Source organism: Amborella trichopoda, chromosome 10, assembly GCF_054954075.1.
Source record: "Amborella trichopoda isolate Santa Cruz 75 chromosome 10, AtrichopodaSantaCruz75HAP2 v2.0, whole genome shotgun sequence".
NCBI classification, from domain to species: Eukaryota; Viridiplantae; Streptophyta; class Magnoliopsida; order Amborellales; family Amborellaceae; genus Amborella; species Amborella trichopoda.
The window spans coordinates 5,023,788-5,047,718 of NC_142345.1; the positions used below are offsets into that span (position 1 = coordinate 5,023,788).

The window sequence follows — 23,931 nt, forward strand, 5'->3', positions numbered from 1 at the left end:
AGGCTCAAAAAATCGAAGTAAAAAAATCAAATAAATTTATAATATTAGAAATTTTAAAATTTTAAAAAGTAAAAACTATATCAAAGCTATCAATAACTAATAGCTGCAGTTTGCATATGGATGCATATGTAGGTATAGGAGTAAGGTGCACCGTCATATTTTATCATGGTATATAATTTTGATGTAAAATGTTATTAGGATTATCTCAAAATCTATTTTTATATATAATTATAAAATTTTAATTTTAAAAAATGGTTAAAATCAAGTAGATCTATAAACATATGAAAATCTTGAAAATGGACGGCGTAGATAATATGTTGTAAAATGCACTATTTATGAGACCTAAAATCTTTTTTTTTCATAATCATACATCTCGATGTCGAGATGATCAATCAAAGGGTTGTCAACATTAAAACTACTTTTTCTGATAGATTTTTGAAGTGCATCCGTAGTTCTACATTATAAGGTTGCATCCTTATATAAACTTTTCCCATAACTAATTCATCCATAAAAACTCTATTAGACGAATATAATTGAGTCAATTAATTTAGATGCCTCGTGACTCTCATCCAATCATCTAATATTAAATACATAATTAACTAGTATATACCAAAAAAATATACCATATAAATCTACCTAAGAAATATTTTAAGAAACATCCCACCTACTTATTACAACCAAAAAAAAATATACTATATAAATTTATTCATTAAATACTTTAACTATAATATGGTGACAAATATTCTACATAAATTCTTTAAATACTGAAAACATCACACCTACATAATTCATTAAAGTATTACGGTAATGGTTTAAAAAGTTTCAAACAAAGCTAATATCAGGGCTACTTATTTTAAAAAATCCATGTTCCCATGGAAGCACGATGTGGATCTACTCTCTCTCAAAAACACCTATTAAAGCGTGTTTTCGTTCTAAAATTTTGAGAACCATATAAAAATTAAGTAGAGATTATATCCTAAAAATTTAAGATTTGAAAAATTACAACTAGCGTGGATTTTTGTCGAGGGAGTAAATAAATAGTAGACTCGAGAGAGTAAAAAATCTTTCGTGTTGAGTTGTTCATGATATTTAAATTACCCTAATATTATTTTAAAGTATTACGGTAGTTAAAGTACCGTAATAGATGTTATATTACGGTACTTCTACGGTACTAAAAATACTGTAATTTTAATTTTATTTATAATAGTATTTAAATTACCGTCATGGTCACAATGCATCACGGTAGAATGACTTCTTTTGTCTAAAAAATACTGAAAATTGAGAAAAAAAAAAAAAAAATGTATACGAGGTTTAGGAGTTGAAATTTTTATACGATTTTTTTAAAATTAAAATATATTTAACGAAAATTTCCCTTGTTTTCTAGATGGAACACCTACTTGGATGTATCTTTAAGTGGTACAGCTCGCATGAAACAATTTTCCTTGAAAATATCCCCCAAAATATCCATCCTCGCCACGCACTCCACCACGATTTTTATTCTCCTTCCTTCATTCACTCATTTCCAATCCCTATTTTGCAGTCGTGAGCACCGAGCGGACGGACCGCGACGGCGCGCATCTCTCCTCTTCCTCTTCTTCCATTGAAATAGAAATCAAAGAAAAAATTTGTAATACACAAAGCAGCTTCCCTTTCCTCCCTCTTACTCTCAGAATGCTTGGAGTGAGACATGGCTGATAGAAGCAGCAACGGCCGCTTCGGCGATGGAGGAGATGGAGGACCTTTCAACGATTGGGAACAAGTAATGGCAGAAGAATCACCGCCAACATCGTCATCGGATGGGGAGGTGGAGGAGGAAGAGAGGAAGGAGGCTCTCCATGCTTCCCCTCTCCTTCCTCCCTTTTTTCCAGAGGAGCAGCATGAAGGCGACTGCCCTTATTACTCAGTATTCCCTCCGAGCAGCCATGAAGGCCTCCCGATCGACGCAATCGACATACAAGAGCTACCTGCCAGTGGCACCCAAGAGCGACAACGAGGAGGAGAAGAGGAGCAGAGAGGGGTTGCTTCTGCAGCTGAGTGTGAGAAGAAAGAAGGGTGGAAGGAGTTGGTGAACCTCGGTGGTGGCGGAGGAGGAATTGTTGATTTGTTGCTCTCAAAGCTTCAATGTCATCAGAAGCCGGAGAAGCATCATTATCTCTGGTTATTTCCTTCCTCATCGGCTGCTGCTGCCACTGCTGCCATATTGGGTTTGGGAACAGCAGCAGCATTCCTCGGATGGCGATGGCAGCGTGAGAGAAGAAGGAGCAACCTTTTGCTTCTCCAAATTCTCCAAAATGATCAGGTACTTACTGCTACCTTGCATTGTTACTTAATTATTATCGCTTCTACCTTGTATAGTATATGGTCTTCTCTTTCCTTTTTGTTTTTTTGGTTCTATTCTTTTTTGGCTGATAATATGGAAATGCCTGTTTCAATTATAGTTTAGCTTAACCTTTCATCTCTGTGCTATTTTTCTAGTGTACTAAGATTACTATAGACTGACACTGAGGTATTAGCTGCCTCCTTACAGTCTTGAAACTTGTGAAAAATTTTGCATTTTGTCATGAACAATGTATTTAAAACCCTCCAAATTCAGGAGTCACTCGGACCCAGCACCCTGCCGAGTGCAAATCCTTGGGAACTGGCAGAGTCTTACTTGTTCTCAAGCTGTTGGCCTGTTGCTGTTATATTTGTTAAGACTCGGCCAAGTCTACCTCCCTCACTTGGACTCGTGATTGTAGCGTGTCCTGACTCAAGCCTGAGATTTAAAACAATTGCCATGAGTAATAACATAGGAGTGCCAAGGATTGGAATTGCTCCTGGAACCCAATTTAAAGGCCTAGAATCCAGAAAAAGAAATGCCCGCAACCGAGAGCTCGCTGTTTGACGCTTCCTATTTTGCTATTGGTAATGAATTAGAGGTAGTTTCATGGTAACATTAATTAGAGGTATTCCGGGGGATGCTTTTTGGATTCCTGAATGATAGTCATATATCAATTCATCATATCCTTGTCTTGTAGAGTGTTTTGGCAATCTTCATATTTTTCTGCTCGTTAAAATCAAGGCTTGTTCATCTTATAGACAAGTAGAGTTTGGATATTACGCCTAGGATAGGACACATTCTTTCCTCTGAAATTAAAATGAAGGACAAGAAAAGTAAGGAATAGTGAGTCTCTGATTTGTACTTAAAGATGTTTCCAAAGTTGGGTGTGACTCAAGTCTTCACAAACATAATATGATTGGATACATAGGAATTGTCGTCTGTTTCCTAATTTTCTTTCCTGCATATGAAGAGATCCTTTTGGTAGGCAAGCCTGGTTTCTACCAAGGTTGAACTTTTCCATTGAGCAATTTGCAGTAGTTGTCCAGTTCCTCTCAGCTTGCCTGCCCACTGATTGTCAACTCTTTTAAATATCGTGTAGGAGGTCCATTGGGACGCTGAAACCTTTGCTGCATTTCTTGGGCTCTCGTAGACATGTACTGAACCTATTAAAGTGAACATCACCTAAGTGCCAACTTCTCTCTCTCTCTCTCTCTCTCTCTCTTTTTATATATATATATATCATCATCATCATTTTAGCTTTTTCCCAATTAATTGGGGTCGGCTACATGAATCATGGTTTTCCATTCTGATTTCTCTCTCTCTCTCTCTCTCTATATATATATATATATATATATGTATATATGTAAAATAACGGTTTCCTTTCTGATTCATCACTGGAGTTGAATACCTCATTCAAGAATTTTTTTTATGCAACCTATAAGAATGAATATAAAAGGCAAACCCCTTATGATACATCAGATTAGGCTCAGTTATTGATAGAGTGAATAGATCTGCCCTTTCTTAAAATCTCTCCTCTTATTCAAAATCATGGTTTGTTACAGCTATTGAATGGGTGGAATAAATCACAAATGGTGAGAATGAAATATTATTGATACGGTCCACATCCGGTTCATCCTTCGGACGCATATCACATCTCGGATATGATGAAATAGGATGAATTGAGATGATATTTTTGTAAATATGTAACATAATAAGTTATATATACATGTATATACACTGTGGATTTTGTCTCTTCCTTTCTCTCTCTCTCTCTCTCTCTCTCTCTATATATATATATATATATATATATATATATGGAAAATCTTTTTGTTAGCCGGTGGGCTAACAGGAAGATATGAGCCCAACGGTTCAGATTCAATCTGGGCCAATCTGACGGTCACAACTTCATTTCGTGTTTGAATTTTAATTTTTTTTCTACAAATCCAAATCACTTGAAATTTTAGGCGTGTGTTCTTCAAAAAGTAGGAGAATCTAATAAAAATATCAAAAAAATATTTTACATGAAATAAATTGACTAAAATATCCTTGAAATGTTTTCGGGGTGTTTTGGTCAATATTTTTTTTCAAATTGTTTTTTAAATATTTTTATTAGGTGCGCCTTGATGAGAAGAATACACGTCTAAAATTTCAAGTGATTTGGATTTGTAGAAAAATAAATAAAATTCAAACACAAAATGAGGTCATGACCGTCAAATCGGCCCAGATTCAATCTGGGCCGTTGGACTCATATCTTCCTGTTAGCCCACAAGCTAACAGTAGTATCTTCCATATATATATATATATATATATATATATATATATATATATATATATATATATATATAGGTGCGGTTTCTATAAGGATGCAACCTTAAACAATCCAATTAAGGTGCACCTTAAAATTTTATCATAGCATGTAATTTGGTTATAAAAAATTCTTAGTTTTATCTTAAAATCTATTTTCATACCTAATTAGAAAATTTTAAATTCCAAAAATGGTTAAAATCAAGTAGATCTATAAATATATGAAAATCTTGAAAATGGACAGTCTAGATAATGTGTTGCAAGAAATACTATTTTCGGAACTCAAGACTTTTTTTTTTTCATATTCATACATCTCAATGTCGAGATTGTCGATTAGAGGGTTTATTGAACATTAAAACAACATTTCCGATAGAGTTTTGAGGTGCATATATGACTCTACATTTTAAGGTTGCAACCTTATATAAACTTTATATATATATATATATATATATATATATATATATATATATCTATATCTATATATATATATATATATATATATATATATATATATATATAAATCAATTTACCTATATATATATATATCAATTTACCGATGTTTAGCCTCCTTCGCCAATATTAAGTGAATTTTGTATTGACAAGATTACTTCACTTTCTCCCTTGCCCTCTTTTCCAAGAGAAATCTTTCTTGTTTTATTTATTGGCGCTCGCAATATAAGTAAATTTGAGGGAACTGAAGATCCATTTTTAAAATGGAATCAAAAAATTTTCATTGGGAGTAGAAGGATATGAAATGGAGTAGTTATTTACTTGCCATCAATTCATAATCCAATTTGAAATAGAAAGTGATGAAGTAATCAAGACCATGAGGCCAAAAGTGGCTTGTTAAGTTTATGAATCAATTCATGATCTTTAGACGGCCTTTGTCCCTTTGACCATGTGGAGTTCTGGAATTTTGTGGAGAATAGGGTTGGGAATAAACAGAGGAAATGAACGGGTATATGTATTCCATATTCGCCTTCTTTATATGGAGCGCCAAAAAGATTTTTCAAATGCTCATGTTGGCTCCACTAGGGTGCCACTTTGTCCCCTTCCTCTTAATGCTGGTGGAAAAGCATTAAGTGGAATGATTAGTAGTGTTAGATCAAGCTTGGACTTTTGAAGTGCTTAGAATGAGTTAAAGGATCTTCATGATCTCATATTTGTAATATACTGATGATACTTTGATGTTTTGTGTTGCCATGGTCGACTGAACTGAAAGTTTGGGGATCGTATTGAGATGGTTTCAATTGATTTTCTGTGAAAAGGTGAACTTTGAGAAATCTTCAGTCATGGGAAATTATCTAAATGTGGAAGAAGTGGCTCTTTTGGCGACATACTTCATTTTCAGGTGAGGATCTCTTCTTGGATTTTTTGGGGCTTCCTTTGTGTTATGGAAAGCCAAGGTATGGTTAGAGGGATCTAGTAATAGTCATGAAAATGGGAAGTTGGTTGCACATTACTAGTGATAGGTACGATCACTCTAATGAAAGCTTCAATGGTTGATGGGTTTGTAATTTGCACTAGTTGAAAATTCAAATCCAGTGCTTGTAGACGATGAGTTGGAATGAGTTATGGAATAGCAACTGGAATCGTTATAATTTAAATTTTTTCATTTTTTCCTATTTGTTAGAACAAAGATAAATGTTCAATAAAATTTCAAATTATTTGTATCCATGAAGTTTTTTATTTTTCAGTGAAAATAAGGAATATGGAACTTTTTTATCGTTTAATTGAGACTTTCTAATTGATATTTTTTATTGTAAAAAAATAGATTTTCTCAATTTAAAATTAGATATCCGAAAGTACTATCTAGAATTGCTTGTGCATTGCACAGTGTTGGATGTGTGTGGCCATTAAAGGCCTTATGAGTGCTTATAATTGAACTTTTGATTGAATGGAATATGAACTCAGTGGGAGTGTGGTCCTGTGTGGACCATACTAAGCAAATGATGTTTGTTGATACCGGACTGAGCTTGATAAGCTAGGCTAGTCAGTTGGGAAAAACCCATGTTACTTGAGCATAGATAATAAATCGATAACGGTTATAATGGGTCATCCCTTGATGAGGTCGGAGTATGCCCGGATGAGTGAGCCGATGGACTGTGTGGCCCTTGTGTGTGATGGAGGCTTTCAAAAACGGGAGCCAAAGCCTCATACACATACCATCACATGACATTCACATATGATAGCCGTTTCGAGCAAGCGAACCACCTTTCAGGGTGAAGCTTGTGCGTGTGCGAGAGATTACCCTTATGTACTATAAAGCTGTGGTTGCATGAGGTCTAGGTGACTTTGGTACGCCTCTAAGGGAGAACCTGAAATCCACATATTGGAATTATGACCCCTTGCCCATGGGCTAGACTTTGGTGACCCACTAATGAGCCCCTACATAGACTGTGGGTCATGGGCAACACTGGGTCGATTTGAAAAAGCAAGTGTGGACCGTAGTCTACAGTAGAAGGTGGAGTACCCTAGTATTTTATTTATTTATTCCTATAACATATGGATCTTTTTCCCATCAAAAGTATTCAATTATGTTTGTTTTAATGTTATATGATTTTTAGAATTGTTATTTGAATTTTTCTGAATCTCTGACTATTTTATTTATGAAATTTGGATTTATAAAAACAGAGATATTGATTTAATTATTCAAATTGGATTTTATGAATTTCTAAAAATCATAAATTATTTTAAATAATTTTAATATTGCATGGGAGGCCCAAATATATATATGGGCCTGCCATGACAATTTGGTGGGGCCCATGAAGTGCCCCCAAGGGTGGCACGCCCCACCTTATGGAACTTTTTCTTTGTTGTATCAAGCTCATGGCTTGAGAGTGAAGAAAGCTTGCGTTTTAGAAACTGTGTTTGAAGGAATCTTTGAAATTGAATTAGGAAAGTGTGAGAAGGTTTGTGCATGAAAATAAGAAAGCACAATATTATTATAGATATTTTCTTATTTAAATTAATTGATAGGAAAATAGTTTAGGAAATGGGGGATAGAGGTTTTAACACCTTCCATATGATCTTGATAGCCTATCTATGGGATGGAGGGCTTATATCTCTCACCCTACAAGTCACCCAAGATTAATGGTGCATATTCAATCTCATAAAAAGAGGCAAGCCATGGAAAACCCTAAGAAACTCTAAACCCCTTGAAGCACTATAAAAAAGGGGGTGCCCTCTCCCATATCTCTAACACATTAATCGCTCTCTTCTCTCTCTATAAGCCTATAGAAGGGCTAGCCCCACCTAGTAGAGTATCTCTCTCTCTGGATCATGAAGAGGGGCACGCCCTATATAGTTAGATAAAGCTTTCTCTCTCTTATACCAAAAAGAAAGGGGCACACCCCACATAGTAGAAGATCTCTCTCATCTCCCATCTCTCACATGACCTAAAGGGTTAAGGGTTTAGTAATGAGATGCTATCTCTCTCAACTAGGTGATAAAGGGGTAAAGCCTTAATTTTGGATCTAACTTTAATAGGAGTTCTTGTTCCATTGGAGGGTTTAACCTATTTGCTTTCCCATATTTGAGATTGAAGGTTGACCATTGATCTCGCGCCATTGGAAAGTGGTGACTCAGTGTGGGGTGTAATAAGTCCGGTTGTAGTTTTTTTTGCTTAATAAAAGAGAGGTTTTAGTGGCATCAAGTTTTAAATCCCAGATTTATTTTTATTTATTTCAATTTAAGTCAATTTATTGTATTGGACTACTTGTGAGTGTTCTAAGCTAGAAAAGAAAAAGAAAAAGAGGAGAAAAGAAGAAAAAATAAAGAATATATACATCGGCTAGATCACATATGTCCAACTTTCACATAGGCTGTGGACTAGTATCAAGTGAGTACCTATTTGTCGCTTAATCCTAGAAGGCCAAAGTTGCCCCACTAAAGATCTACCCAAAATCGGATGTGAGTCCCATTCCCATCCTGATGTCTAGTACCATATTTAAACTCACTACCACCTAACATGATACCCCTTCTCAAACCCAACACTGTATAAGACACACCCACCCTCCAATACTTCTGACCCTCGCCATCATCATCATCATCTAAGCCTTATCTCAACTATTTAGGGTTGGCTAAATGAATCCTTTTATGCAAGTTCGCTCTATCAAGGGCCATACGTTGTCTGCAAACCTAACACAACCTCCTTTCTGGTTCAAGCTTTGGACTAGCCAATGGCAGAGTTACTCCCTACCCTTTGTATATATACCTAATACCTCATTTCCTCACAAACTATCATCGTCCACTGTAGTTCTCCAATACCACTTACCCAAGAGCGCAATATTCACAACATTTAGATGTTGAATCCCCATTCCGTCAAACTCCTTGGGCAATGTACATTCTCCCATTTCACCAAATAAATCCTTCAGTGCTCCTTGTTAATGTTAGTATGCAAGGACAGGCCATTGAATTGGTGGAGGCAACATTTCCATTGACTTGTTGAGAAGACCAGCTCACGGGTCTGAGTGATCAAATTTTGTTTAAAATAAAATATCAGAGAAATACAAATAAATTGATAAAAATGGAAAAAAAAAAAACCCTGAAAATGCTAGAAAATAAAAAATTAGAAATTTTTTGAAGGAACAATAAGGAAATTATAAAATCATAACTAAAACAGATTAGAAGCGGAGATTTAACTAACAATTACAGAATAATGAAGCATGCATATTACATGAATCACTCCTCTAGCTCATTGCACAAACAAGTGAAGTGAATTTCATAATACAGAAATGATAAAACACATAAGTTCAAGGTTTGATTTTAACTTTTTGAGAAATAGTTGACTTTGTAGTATATTATAGTACAAAATCCCCAATATCGCTACCCGCAAACCGGGAGTTTTATACAAACTGGGTACCAGTGCAATAATGTAAATTTACATCAAGACGGCAGCCTACTAGCAATAGAGTTCTTTCCAAAAACGAAAGTGGAGATCAGGGGAAAGAGGAGATTTGGGTTTCTTCTTCTTTTTTTTTTTGTTTTGTTTTGTGGGGAGGGGGGGGGGTTAGTATGGAGCAAGAGAGGAGATAGAGGTTAGAGGGCGTGAAGGGAATTAGAGGGGATAGAGGTTAGAGGGCGTGAAGGGAATTAGAGGAGATAGAGGTTAGATGGGGTGAAGGGAATTAGAGGAGATAGAAAGAGTTGTGAGGGGAGATGGGAGGAGGAAAGGGTTAGGGAGAGAGGGTATCAAGCTAGCGAGTGTGTTGTCAATTTTCCATGGGCTGCCCCTTCCCTTGCCAACAGATCAGCATGACGTTGGCCTCCCTCAAATGATGGCCGAATGTGACCTGAGTTGCCTTGCGTAACACGTCTATATGGTCAAGGAGGTATGCTGGTCTCCAAGGGGCTTGGGTTTCCCTTGCCTCTCAACGCTACAACATTACTAGAAACTCCTTCCATAATCAGGTGTTCAATGTTGACAGTATCAAGGAGGATACCCTTTGTCCCTTCCAAAAAGGGCTGCAGTTTCAGCCACGGTGGAGTCCGTATGGCCAATGAACCTCGAGAAGGACAAAAGTTAATCTTCTTCATGGTTAGCTAGGCTTTCCCCAAACCCTGAGGGCCTAGGGTCCCCGAGGGAGCAGCCATCCACAGTTTACTTGAGAGAACCTTGTGATGGAGGCACCCAGGTTATCCGACTGCTTTGAGTCCATGGGTCAAGGGACAAAATGTTTTCCCAATTAATGAAGAAGGCTGAGGTGCCCAAGTTGCTGCAAGGCAGCAAATATCTAGCCCAAAAGATAGTTTGAACTTTGATGCGGTTGAAAAGAGCATGTGTGGGCTGTTGTAGACCACAAAAAATTTGGGCATCCTGCTCATTTCAAACACACCATAACTATATGAAGACCGAGGACACCTAGAGTAGGCGACTAGTTTTAGGCAAAGGTTGGGATAGCAATACAGGTGGTAGCTGTTCTATGAACCGTTGAGTGACCCATTGCAATACAAAGAGCTGTAGAAAGTTTGACCAGAGAGGGGAAATGGTCTCACCAGTGTAAGAATAGGTGGGCGATGTTCTCCTCTTCTTGTATACACATGACCCATCAGTTAGGCATATGAAAGCCCCTTTCTAAAGTTGGTCAGCAGTTTGTAGCCTGCCGTAGGCATGGATCCAACCAAAGGCTTACCTTGTGGGTACTGAGCCCATAGTTTTGTTGAAGATGGGCCTGGACGCTCAAGCAGGTGGTATAGAGGAGTAAAAGGAGGCAACAGGGAAGTTTCCAGAAGGAGTTGGGGACCAAACCAGATGGTTGATCCCCTCCAACCCTGTATGGAAACCTTGGAGGAAGTTGAGGAGTATGTTGGTTAGTCACTTTCTAGTTCTGATAGGGCTTTCCTACAGACTGGGGTTCAAATGAGGGGGCCAACTCTGATGGTCTCTTTGTTGGCTGCAATTGATAGGAAAGAAGGCCAGCGAGCCCCCAAGGTCTGGTCTCCGACCGACATCCAAAATCTAATCTGATTACCTCTGCCTACTTTGAATCTTGTGTCTTTCTTGAACTTAAGCCTACTGCTGGAAATGCTTCTCCATGCACCAGAGGCTAGATATAGTGGATGTATGGGGAGCCATCCAACATTCTCCGTGCTATATTTTGCTTGGATCATCTCCCTCCATATTTGGATGTTGTCTTAGCGAATTTCCACCACCATTTATGTAGTTGTGCCAGGTTACTCCCTCCTTACTGGATGGTATATAGCTGGCTCTGCAAGCACTATCTGGAGATGCACCCTTTAGTAATTTAGCGTGGAATTTGTAAAGAAACACAATAGGTGTATCCCATCTGGGGAAATATTTTTGAGGCAAGCACTCTAATGGATCATTTTAGTGTTAAGTTAGGATCATGCTTGAGTCCTCTTTAGAGGGTATAATACCTTAGATCATGTGAGATGATCATACAAACCAAGGTTCGCAAATTCGGCCACCTAGGCAGCCAGGGGCCTTTCCTGCCCGCATGGGGGGTTTGGGGGGGTGCCTAGGCGTAATGTGCCTAGTCCCCCACCTAGGCATCTGCCTCCAGGCAGTGCCTCGTGCTTTTTAGTAAGAGTGCGGAAATTTGCCCTGTGCCTATGGCATAAATCGTCTTTTTCCCCCTCAAAGATGGGGGAAAATGAATAGTACACAATAGTGAATACATTAAAAAAAAAGATGGGAGAACATGGTTTAGGGGGCGTTGCAACCCTTCAAAACATGTTTTCTTGTATTTGAGAGAGAAAAACTCCAAAAAAAGAAGATGTTTTGAAGATCGAAAATTCTTTCGAAGTTTTCTATTTATTGCCAAATCAAAAGTAATCAATCCGATACTTTTTCTAGGTCGATTTGGTTGTAAAAAAAGACTTTTGGCTCTCATAGGTCACCATTTCAAGCTAAGATATAGTGCATATTAAAAGGTTCATATATGTAAACTCTCTTGCTTATGATTTATATGATATTCTTGAATGTTCAGTTTAGTTTTTTTTTCTCTTTCTTTTTGTTTGGTTTTTATTCTTGTAAATTATTCCAAGTTCAGGATTGGATTCGTGGCCCCTATTCTTGATTGAAAAAGGACCAATAATGTGACTTCTTTTTTTTATGTTTGGATTTTGTTCTTGTACATTTGGGCGTATGTTTGGATTTGTGCCCCATTTTCCATAAGTGGGGTTTTTGTTTGTGGTTAATGACATTTTACTAAGATTGGGTGACCCAATCTTAGTAAAATCTCTGAAACTTATGGGAATGGTTTTTTTCTATTTTGTTTCTTGTTTGGTTTTTTTGTTCTTGTATTTTTGGGAAATGGGTTGCTTTTGATCTTTTTATTTGGCTTTTTATACTCTATGTAACTCAACGGCAAGTTCAGATTTTACATATGTATGAAATATAATGTGTTGGAGACTTAGATAATGTGTTTTATTTGTATTTCTAAAAAAACTATTGTTTCTAAGATCAATTTGAGGCCAACCAAACCCCCTCTATACACCTTCTTTGGGGCCTAGACCCCCAAATTTCCTAGTTGGGCCACCTATTTTTTTCAAAAAATCACTAAAAATCCCTAGAAATAGTGTTTTTTTTAGTTTCCAAAAAAAAGGGGTTAGTGAGTTATGGACCTTCAATATTTTTCAAGAATACATAGATATTGAGATGTTTCTTGTCTGGGTGTCTATTGATATTAATTTTAATACTAATTTTTATACCAATTTTGATACAATACTTTTACAAATTCTTTTGTGCTCATTTTGTAATTTTTACTAAAGAAACTAGAGAGAGTGATTTTTTATACTAATTTTGTGATATTGTGATTTTTATAAATCTCTTTCTCTCTCTCTCTCTTAAAATTGATCATATTTGTGCAAAATTTCTTCATCTCGCTCTCGTTGAAGAATCTCTCTCTCACTCAAATTTTATCTCCACTAAAAATATTCTTCATAGTATAACAATTTTTAATTATTCATCTCTTTAACAATTTTCCAAAAAATAATAGTATTTTTTATTTTTGCATTTATTACGGCATCTTCTCATGGGTCTCTTGCTATCTATTTTGATGAGATCGTATTAGGTGAAAGACGGAAAAGAGGAGCATAAGTCATGGGAAAAGGCAGTGAGGACGGAGGAGGCAGAGGTGGTGAGGATACAAGAGAGGTTTTAGGTAGGTGAGGAGGAGGTTGAGGCATGGGAGGGAGCTTTTGTGCTTGGAGAAAGCCATTGGAGAGAGAGAGAGAGAGAGAGAGAGAGAGAGAGTTAGAGAGAGAGATTTGTAGGTGAGTGTAGGTGAGTTGTGAGAGATGAAAGGGAGGTTAAGAGGTTTAAAGAGGAGGGGAAAGAACGAGTTTGCATTTTTCAAGAACGGCTACAAGAGAGCTATTGAGGGGCGCTTATTTTGTCTTGGTTCATTGTTCGCATCATATGGGTTCTTCTCCCATCTTTATTTTCTTTCTGTGATTTGCGTATTGCATATGTGTGAACTTTTGGAATTATCCCACGTTAGGATGCCAAGCAAGAGATTGGGGCCTCACACATTATAAAAGACCATGCTCTCTTCTTTCATAATGTGTCCTTTTAGCGAGTGGGTGGGCGTGGGGCCCTCCCAATGAGATATATGGCCCATCTAATAAGATTCGGGAAATTTTATACTTTGAAAAATAAAGGACAAAAGTAATAAAAATAAAAATTGCATAAAACTTTATAAATAAACATTACGACCGGTTTGGACTGTTATTTGACATAACGATCCGGTTTTGTTGAATCGGGCGGTTCTGTAGGAGAACCGGCCAGATATTCAGCAGGATCCAGATCGGCCTGACCAATTATGATCTAGATCGGCCGGTTTCGATCTAGTGGTCGTCAAATGGTGGTGGCGCCTAGCTACACAGAACGACCTTCTTTGGACCTAAGTCATTCTCTGTAAGTACAAGATCCCCACTAATACTTGGCTGCCGGAAGGGAGAACACTGAGCAAAGCATAAGGGGCTTGGAAGTATTTCTTATCTTCCCTCAACCTCTTCCAGAAAAACATTCACTTCCACCCTTGGGAAGGCCACCGCATCCGCTTCTGATCTGATCTCGGGCTGGGCCACACCCCTTTCAGGGACCTTTTCTCCTCCCTTTTCTCTCTCGCTTCCATCGAAACCTCTACAGTTGCAAATGAGATGCTCCTCTCGGGCAACATTAAAGTTTGGATCCTATCCTTTAGACGTCCCCTTACTGACCCCGAAAACCATTGATTTTCTCTCCTTGTCTTCCCTTTTTTGCTCTAACTTCCTAGCCTTTTCAGGGCCAGATCGCTTGGTGTGGACCCCATCGCCTTCGGGTTCCTTACGGTGGCTTCCTTCTATAAAAAACTCTTGTTACCCCCCTCTTTTCCTCACTCCCCGAGAACCATTGTAGCTCAGGTGTGGTCCTCCATAGCCCCCCAAAAGTGCAAGTCTTTAACTGGATTGCATGCTCTAAAAAGGCCCTCACTGTGGAGCCTTCTACTCCAACTCTTTCGCCTTTCCTGGGTCACTCCTCCCTCTCCTAAACCTTTCATGGGACACTCCATGGCCTAATGATGGCAGGCTTCTTTGGAAATCTTCCATGGCAGCCACGATCAGGGTCATTTGGATTGAGAGAAAAGCGAGGATCTTTCAAGGGACCAAGCGTGAAACTCTGGCCCTATTTCAGAAGATCATCTCGGAGGTTGCTTTCTGGGCCTCTAACCACAAGACCTTTAGAGGAGTCTCCGCCATAACCTTCCTCCACCAATGAAAAGACATTCTCCACACCCAATCGCCTCGTGTCTCCAGATCTAGGAGCTGGATCTCCCCCCCAGTGGGCCTCACAAAGCTTAACTTTGACAGGTGCTCCCTCGGAAATCCCGGTAGGAGTGGGTGGAGTCTTCAGCGACCACCAAGGCAACCAACTCGCTTCCTACTCCAAGAACATCGGCCACACGGACTCCCAATGTGCTGAGTCATTGGCACACCTCACTGGCCTCAAGCTTGTCAACCCCTCCTCGCCAACCACTTATTGTGGAAGGAGATACACAAAATATAATCTCTTGGGCTACGAGATCTGTGACCCCCCCTGGTACTTGGCTTCAAAAAACAACAAAGGTGACGCCCCCAGACCTGTGATCCCTCAAGGTCCATCACTGACAGGGGTCTGTAAGTTAAATTTTGATGGTTGCGCCTTTCACAATCCAGGTCCTTCAGGGGTTGAATCTCCTGTTAGAGATCACTGTGGGGTAATTTTATATCCTTACTCAGGTTCAGCAGGGCATGGTAATTCGATAGAAGCTGAAGCTCTTGCTTTACTCATTGCCTCAAAGAAACGACACTGTTGTTAGTAGTGGTTTGTGAGTCACTGCACACTATTAGGCGGGTGATTTCTTACAGCCCCTATCATTGGAGGATGGCAGATGCTTGAGATTATAGATTTGAGGAAGAGCCATTGGTTTAACATGACAGTTGGAGACTCTAGGATTGTCGAGTTTCTCTCTCTCTTCCCCTCCCTCCCTCCCTCCCTCCCCCCTGCCCCCCCCCCTCCACCACAAAATAAAAGGGAAAAAAATGCCTTCTACTCCACTCATTCTACTATCTTGTATGTGTCTCTGTTTGTCTCCACTTAGTGCAATTGGATGTATGCCCACCATACTATTATTGTTTCAAAAGGGAAAAAAATTGCATCCATGATAAAAGACTCTACTTGGTACATGGATGTCATGAGCTTGAGTCTCAAGGAGCATATGTGGCCCATGTGACATGGGAAATTTCCAGCATTTATCAATCGTAAGCTACGTCTTGCATCATTTTCTTATCTTCACTTTGGACGTCCTGCTATGGCCCCTTTTCTCAAAGGGTTAAGCCAAGAGGTCAAATCCCTTTGATTTACTTCTATTTGTTTTTTTTTTTTATAATGTTGACTTAATTGATAAAAGGGAATATACAAAAGACCTTTGCAATCCACATGCGAGAATGCTCAAGGGATAGAACCAACAAAAAGCTGAATCAAAATCCTTTTTTAAGAGGTTATAGCGAGGCACAACAACCTAGAAAAACAGGTTGATTCACAAAATAAGGAAAAACCCAAAAAAGCTAGATTATAACTGTAGCGGCATCTTTCGCTAGGGAGTCAGCATCCTGATTTACTTCCCTCAAAGTATGCATCCACATGACCGATGTATTCCTGCAAAGATCATCAATTTCATCAAAGACGTGTGCCAAAGTCCAAGGAGGGGGGAAGAAGAAGGACACTGTGCCCAGGTGATAGTGTTCTTGGAGTCTCCCTCCACCACATGCGAATGCAGATGGAGGGGTTGTGTGAGTTTCAGACCTTCCAGGAGGACTATTGCTTTAGCCTCCATGGAGTTTTTCTGGCCGCTGTGTTTGAAGATTGAGGCCACGAAAGTGCCGAGATGGTCTCTGAGGACAGCTCCTATCCCTGACGGGAGGTTTACTTCTATTTGTTTATTCTTTCACTGCAACCATAATGGGAATGTTTTAGACTGCAGAACGTATTTTCTCAAGAGTGAGAGCAGGAGATAGAGATTTTTGGTTGTTACGTTTGAGGAAGAGAAGAGGAAAAGAACATTCTAGCACAATGATTGGGTAGAAATATGGATGTATATCTTATTATTTAAATTGTGGGGTAATGTGCCCTGTACACATATAAATCTATGTGGGGGTTTCATTACAGAGTCAACATGCAGGTGTTACAACAGAGGCTTTCCTGGACTATAGTTACCCTTCCTTTTTTACTGTCCTCGGGCGTCTCTTATAAACCCTTTTTGCTACACTCTATTTCTTGTAATCTGGCAGGACATGGCCGATTTTTTTTATAGGGTCTTTGGACCTATTTTTTTTTGGCCAAGGTACCCGCCGCGTGGGTACTCGAGGCCCTCTCTTCTCCCTTTTCACTTGTACTCCCTCTTACAGCAATACGAAGTTAACATTATAAAAAAAAAAAGAGTCAAAACTTAGTAGGATACTATACAAATGACCTTATTCAACTTTGGTATAGATCGAGTTTCTAAGAATGTGAGGATTTTCCTTAGTCAACTTTGGTACAGGTTGAGTTTCCAAGAATTGGAGGATGCTTGGTCAATGTGCCTTATCATCATATAGGACGTTTCTTTAATATCACTGTGGGGATGATAATATTCATGACATTGGTTGCCAAATTCCTTAGTTTGGGAGTACCTAGGGATATCTCGTGCATGCACACGCTCATTATGGTATTTTTCTCTTATTGGTTGATAGGGATGATATTATGCCACATTTGTTTCTTTTCTTTCTTGTTTCTTTTTTGCAGGACCACTGGATTGGGGACCATGCAGAACCCCGCCATTTATAGTGTTTGTTATTGGGATATTTACCCCTTGAAAATGTGGATCTATCAATGGTTTCATACATCAGATTCTGAATACCTCTATAAGTTACTTGACACTGGAATATCTTTTCATTTGGAACGAAACCTTGTAATATATATCCTTCCATGTCAGTATGGGGCTAACAGCTGTATACCCCAGCTTCTTTTGTCTCGGAAGAATGAGGGCTGCAGCGTACGCAATGGGTGCCCATTGACCTTAGAACCATGTAACTTGCATTTTTAGGTATCAAATTGTAACAAAAAGACTGCTTTTCAGAGTTCTTTGTTCTTCGCACAATCCATGGTTATCTACTCATAATTTTTCATCAGAGAATTCTTGGTTAGTTGACTTCTAGTCTTTGGTCTAATTAATGAATTTAGTTTCAGTTTTTGCTATTGTGTTATTCGTAATGGATAGAAATTCTAAGGGAAAGGAAAATATAGATTGGATAATTTTTTCTCCTGAATTTGACTTTGATGATCGTGCAGAGGATAAATCAACTCTTGCTTCAACTTAGTGAAATGAAGGATGCAGTAGCTGCGCGGCGCAAAGTCTCTGTGTTAAGAGTTGCTTAATATGTCCGTTGAGGATACAAATGGACCTAAACACGATGCCACCTTTATGACCTTAAAGATGACGCTTTGTCGAGTGCTCATTGTTACACCTGGAAGTTACTTCTGATAGTACATTGAGAAGTTTTGATTCTGTTATAATTTATTTTTCTGGCAAGCTTCGATAGTCCTTAATAATTTAGTCTCCTTTGTGTATAAGCTACTAAATTTGCTTGTAATTTGAGTCGCATGATATGGCAGTAGAGGCAAGACAAGATTGAAAGGTAGTATGCGATATTGATGTTTTCACTGGTCAGCTGTGAGGTTACTCACCTACAATGTTACATGAACACGGGCATGAGTGTCTGACTATAGTACCTGTCTAAGTGCCAAATGCAGTAGTCTAAAATGAAGTCACCGAGGAGGATGTGCTTGTATGATTATTATTCTATAGTAACCAATAAAATTTCAATGTATATATAATAAATAGCTGATATTTATTACACTTAATTTTGCCAGCGCAATAGTAGACTGTATGAACATGGTTGCAAGTTGTCTTTGGCAAAATGTCTGGGTGCAAACCCAGCCTGTGCTCCAATATATTTTCAATGTCCCCCATGTCTGGGAGTGTTGAAACGGGTGTAAATGTCGATGCAAAAAGCAGCAGCAGGAGTCCCTGGGTAATTGAAACGGGTGTAAATGTCGACGCAAAAAGCAGCAGCAGCAGGAGTCTCTGGGTAACGTAGAGCAGGTATTCGGACAGTCAAAAAGGAAGAAAGGGGCTTTTGCTTGAGAATAGGACTCCTATATCATCTGGAGTCTGCATCTTAATCATCCAGCAAACATCATGAAAGCTTACTTGGAATTGTATGAAGCCGGACCATAGGTTAAACGAAGTGACTTGTTATGATGTGGCGTGGGCTTTTCTATGCAATCCCTTGTTCGAGGATTATATATAAAATACTGGGAAGATTTAGTTCATTTGAAGTTGATTTTACAGTTGGTTTTAGGGCTAGTAATGATAAATTGTAGGGCTTTGAATAAATAGTGGCCTTTATTTTGTAATAATGCCAATACATAAACGAAATCTATTTTTTTTTAAAACAAGTTCTAATTTGTTTGGGGAAATATCAAATGGTTCACTGATATATTACAAAGAAGCATGATTTCGCCTTTCTATAAATTTTGCATTATATTCTCCCTCTCTCTCGCTGCATGTATGTTTGTTTATGGCATTCATGGTAGTTGAGCTGAAAATGGGCAGATTACAAACTTGCTTATTGAAACAAAAATGGAAGGTAGAAATCAGGAAGGATGTTTTAAGAAACGATGACATTTGAAATGTACCTATTAAATGAGGAAAAGCTTCTCTTACTTTCTGGAGAATCAGCCATTTCTTTGTGTCATTAGTTGCCTGCAAAATAAAAAAAACCACCGTTGGCATCAGAAAGCACATTTTAGAGGCAGCAGGAACAGGCATTGCTTTGCAGTAATGTGGCTGAGGACTGTCATGGCGAGAGAGAGAGACTTCGTATTCATCCAGGGTCAAACCAATGGGCACTAAAAAAGTGTATATTTTTTAAGACTTGATTTGCTGATGTTTTAAGGGATTGCACACAATAGAACTATTGCCTTTTGTAAACAAAGGTCATAGACATCCCAAGCCATCCTATAAAATGAGACGGCTCAGCTGTCATTTCTTTGTAGCATTTTTTTTTTGGGAAAATTACAAAAAACACCGTAAAATGTTCTATGCAACTTACCCCTACCCCAATCTTTTCTCACTCTTTTTTCCCCCAAACAACCTTTCTTCGCAAAACCCCCCCCCCCCCCCCCCCCCAAGGTAAAATGTTTTTATTTTTTGGATAGAAATGCCCTTCCCGTACAAACCAAATCAATTCGGGGATCCCAAATAGAGTAGTGCCGGAGCGCAGTATACTACTGTCGGAGTAGAATGTCAAGAAGCACTGCTGGAGGGCGGTGCTACATTGCCGGAGCGCTGTGGCTCCAAAGACTTCATTGCCGGAGCGCTGTGGGCCAAAGACTTCATTGCCGGAGCGAACTGCCGGAGAGTGTATTTTCATTGCCGGCACGCGTTCTTAAAATGCCTGAGAGCTGTGGGTCAAACAAATGACTACCGGAGCGCACATTGGGATTGCCAAAGCGCCCATGCAGACTGCCGAAGCGCAGTTCTCAATATGCCAGAGTGCTGTGGGTCAGACAAAGCACTGCCGGAGCACACATTGCGACTATCAAAGTGCGCATTCGGACTGCTAAAATGCAGTCCTCCATTGCCGAAGTGCTGTGGCTCCAGAGGCTTCATTGCCGGAGCGCGTGGTTGCATTGCTGGAGCGAGTTATCAGAATGCCGGAGCGCTGTGGGTCAGACTAAGTACTACGGAGCGAACATTGGGGCTACCAGAGCGCGTCTTTACTATGGGAAACACGAGAGAAAAGGCCATGTGAAAAGAAACGAGGGTACTTTAGTCTTATTTCATGTTACTTTTGGGTTGGGGGGTTTTTGCGAGGAAAGGTAGTTTGGGGGAAAAAAGTGTGAGAAAAGTTTGGGGTGGGGGTAAGTTGCATAGATAGTTCATTTTTAGGTGTTTTTTTGTAATTTTCCCTTCTTATTTTTTGGATTTCGGGCGGATTCACACACAGCCGATCAATTTTACATCTTGGAGTTAGAGATGATTCAGACCTTTCTGTGCCCAAGCTAAATAGTCATGTCATATGCTTTTCCATATTTCAATTGATTCCATCATTTCTAACCTTTTTCTCCCGCTAGTGGGGATACAAAAAGAAAAGCAAATTAGCATTGTTGCATGCGCACTACAGAGGGCTGTGAAGCAGTCAACTACTAAGAATGTTTTGGACTTTGGCAAAATGACAGGAAGGGCAGCCCACTTGATCGTCCTCCTATAGTAATAGTAGGTAAAAGGTAGCAAAAAACAAAGCACGGGGAAGATGTGATCATATGTCCTCATAGATCCAGCACTTTTACCTGAAACAACAGTGTAGGTTTTCCACATCCATTTTAAAAGGGAGGGTGTCTCTCTCTCAGAGTGTCCAGGGTGAAGTATGTATGTCATCATTCATTTCCTTCGATAAATTATTATAGGGAGTAGTCTTGATCTTCAAAGTTTCAATGCCACTACACAGATAAAGGTAGTGGACAGACAACCCCACCATTGTCTTTTTTCTGATGGTGGTTCGCATCATATTTCTTTACTGTTCATGTCGTCAACTCAGTCATGCTGGGAATTTTTGAAGAAAAAGATTAATTTTGATGTTCCTTTTTTTGCAATTAGTTTCAATTGTTTGGCTCGGTTCACACAACTACAAGAAATGCGATGCAGTGTGAATAGGCATGCAGTTCGTTTGTAATATGTAAGTTGCCTCAATGCTAACATGATCAATATAATAGGAGAAATGTGTTACAATCAACGGGTCATACATTGGCAACATGAGCAGAAAGCGTACATGAATGATTAATGTAAACAGCTCCATTCATGAGGAGAGCCCGATAAAAGCAGAAACACACGATCATAGATATGTAGGCCCTTGATGAGGTTGCTCGTGACTCATCAACATAAGAACATTCACCATTGCATTTGTGACGATGCAAATGGCCTAAAAAAGTTATCACTTTCATGAAAGCACCTCTTCACCAGGATTCCTTTATAATTAAACCAGAAAGAAATGAAGTTTATGAAGCACATGCAAGGTAGACGGACTCCCCCAAATTATAAAACCCAGTGCCACTGACTCCCTCCACATCCTTCACCATCAACCAAATCCAAGATAATGCCTTCAGAAGAGTTGACAGTGGAAGGAGAGATGGGAAGTGGCAGGTTGGGGAGGGAAGTATCGACCCCACGTCACCTTGTAGAGAAAGTGATAGAGATTTACACTGAGATTGCCAAACTGGAGAGCCTCAAGCCAAGCAAGCCTGTGAATGCTCTCTTCACTCACCTCGTCCACATCTGCACCCTCCCCATCTCATTCGATATGGACAGCCTTGAGAATGACATCAAAGATGTGCGCTCGAAACTTGTCTGCCTCTGCGCCGAAGCCGAATCCCAGCTGGAGGCTCACTTCTCGGACCTCATAGGCCGCTGCCCCAGACCCATCAGCAGCCTACACATATTTCCTTACTACTCCAACTACCTCAAGCTTGCGGTGCTTGAATTTGAGACCTTGGTGGCAAACCACATCCCCATGCCAAAGAATGTGGCATTCCTGGGCTCTGGCCCCATGCCCCTCTCTTCCATCGTGCTTGCCCTCCACCACATGCCAACTACCCTTTTCGACAACTATGACATCAGCCCTCATGCCAACCTTATGGGCAGCTCACTCATGAGAGGCCATGCTGACCTATTGGGAAGGATGAGTTTCCACACATGCGATGCAAAGATGGTGAAGGGGGATGCGGTGGCAGAGTATGACATGGTGATCTTGGCTGCCTTGGTAGGGGTGATCAGGGAGGAGAAGGCGCAGATCATTGCTCACTTGGCAGCTCATATGAAGCAAGGAGCAACACTGTTGGTCCGGAGCGCACATGGCTCCCGAAGCTTCCTGTATCCAGTTGTGGAGGAAGAGGATCTCTCTGGTTTCAGTGTCATGGATGTGGTTCACCCCACCAATGAAGTCATCAACTCCATAATTTTAGCCAAAAAAATCTGCAACTGACCCCATCCAATGACTTGTAGACATTGTCAAGATCGGGTTGCGATGAACCCTTTGCCTTATTTCTTCTCATATTCAGTCAGTCTCCATCACTAATATGTGAAGTCTTTCAAGAATAATGTTGCTTACAATGCTGGTATTATTGAAGCTCATGGAGTTCTTCAGAACCACAACGAGGAATCAAGAGGCGATTGCATGTTTTAGTCTAGGCCACATTCTCTTCAGCAATGAAGAGCTTTCATTTTCCATTGAAACAAGATACTTAGGGTTTTTGCAAACTAAAGTAGCATGAACTTGTCTGAGCCCCCACATCATGCAATTGCACTAGACACACAAACACCTTCCATCTCTAGAAATAACCAAATACACTCGAGTTCTCCAATAATCCCACAACGGTGACCTCTAATTGTAACCATCACATCGGTTACGGAATTTAGTGCGTACAAGAAATGTAATACCCATGCCTTAATAGATTCCTAAATAAAACTATGGCAAGATAAGACTAGGTGAAGTTGTTGTTGGTGACATAAGACTAATGGGCTAGAAATACAATCTTTTAAAAATTTTCCATTGTATAAAATCTCAAGGGTTTAAATGCATGGATATCTAAATACAAAACCATAATACATATATTCTAGCCTACAAAAATGGTTTATACACATTTGAATAATAAAATTCAACCCTAATAGGTCCCTTACAAATTCCTTACTAAAAAATACAATTAAACTCAATACAATATTCAAATATTCATAATGTACATCCTTACAACATTTTCCATGACTTGCACTCGCAATTCCTCATTATATCAAAATTATATAATAATTCCATCTTCATTCTTCATCCTCGTCATATATCACATTGTCTCGTACACATCATACACTTGATCATAATAATCCAATAAGATTTCAATTCGCATAAACAATAATGCATAGCATTAAAGCTCATACCACGAGATTAAAGAACAATCTCCGCATTCACACAACATACTCAATTTAACCAATCATAAATCCATGTAATAATTGCAAATACATCAAATTAACATGCAAACATACATGGAGAAACCATGGTTTGAACCCCTTGTGCCCGGGCCACGAAAGGGCCTTTTGAGGACTTAATTTTGTCCCATTGTCTAAGGCTTGTGTGATAATAATAACTCAAGGAGATTAATTCAATGGGAAGCAAATGATCACTTTTATTTCACTTAATCGGATCAAATCATGAGAAAGACTTGTATCAAAATA

The 23,931-nt window shown here is 39.2% G+C and overlaps 2 protein-coding genes and 1 long non-coding RNA gene across 4 annotated transcripts; 2 read left to right on the forward strand and 1 right to left on the reverse strand.

Annotated features, from left to right (window-relative positions):
* The first annotated feature begins 1,607 nt into the window (after window positions 1-1,607).
* LOC18434695 (uncharacterized) lies at window positions 1,608-18,489 on the forward strand. The gene is made up of 2 exons (XM_006844758.4): window positions 1,608-2,299; window positions 17,940-18,489. Exons 1-2 carry the CDS (start codon window positions 1,688-1,690, stop codon window positions 18,024-18,026), a joined length of 699 nt encoding a protein of 232 aa, XP_006844821.1. The 5' UTR covers window positions 1,608-1,687; the 3' UTR covers window positions 18,027-18,489.
* LOC148780017 (uncharacterized) lies at window positions 13,759-19,755 on the reverse strand. Of its 2 annotated transcripts, none has more exons than XR_016043421.1 (2): window positions 19,350-19,755; window positions 13,759-16,560 (listed from the first exon to the last, which is right to left on the reverse strand). It is a non-coding gene; the product is annotated as an uncharacterized LOC148780017 (long non-coding RNA). The 2 variants fall into 2 exon arrangements; XR_016043420.1 differs by lacking the exon at window positions 13,759-16,560 and adding an exon at window positions 18,454-19,252.
* Window positions 19,756-20,967: 1,212 nt separating this feature from the next.
* LOC18434693 (nicotianamine synthase) lies at window positions 20,968-22,968 on the forward strand. The gene has a single exon (XM_006844756.4). It carries the CDS (start codon window positions 21,809-21,811, stop codon window positions 22,691-22,693), a length of 885 nt encoding a protein of 294 aa, XP_006844819.1. The 5' UTR covers window positions 20,968-21,808; the 3' UTR covers window positions 22,694-22,968.
* Window positions 22,969-23,931: the final 963 nt, after the last annotated feature.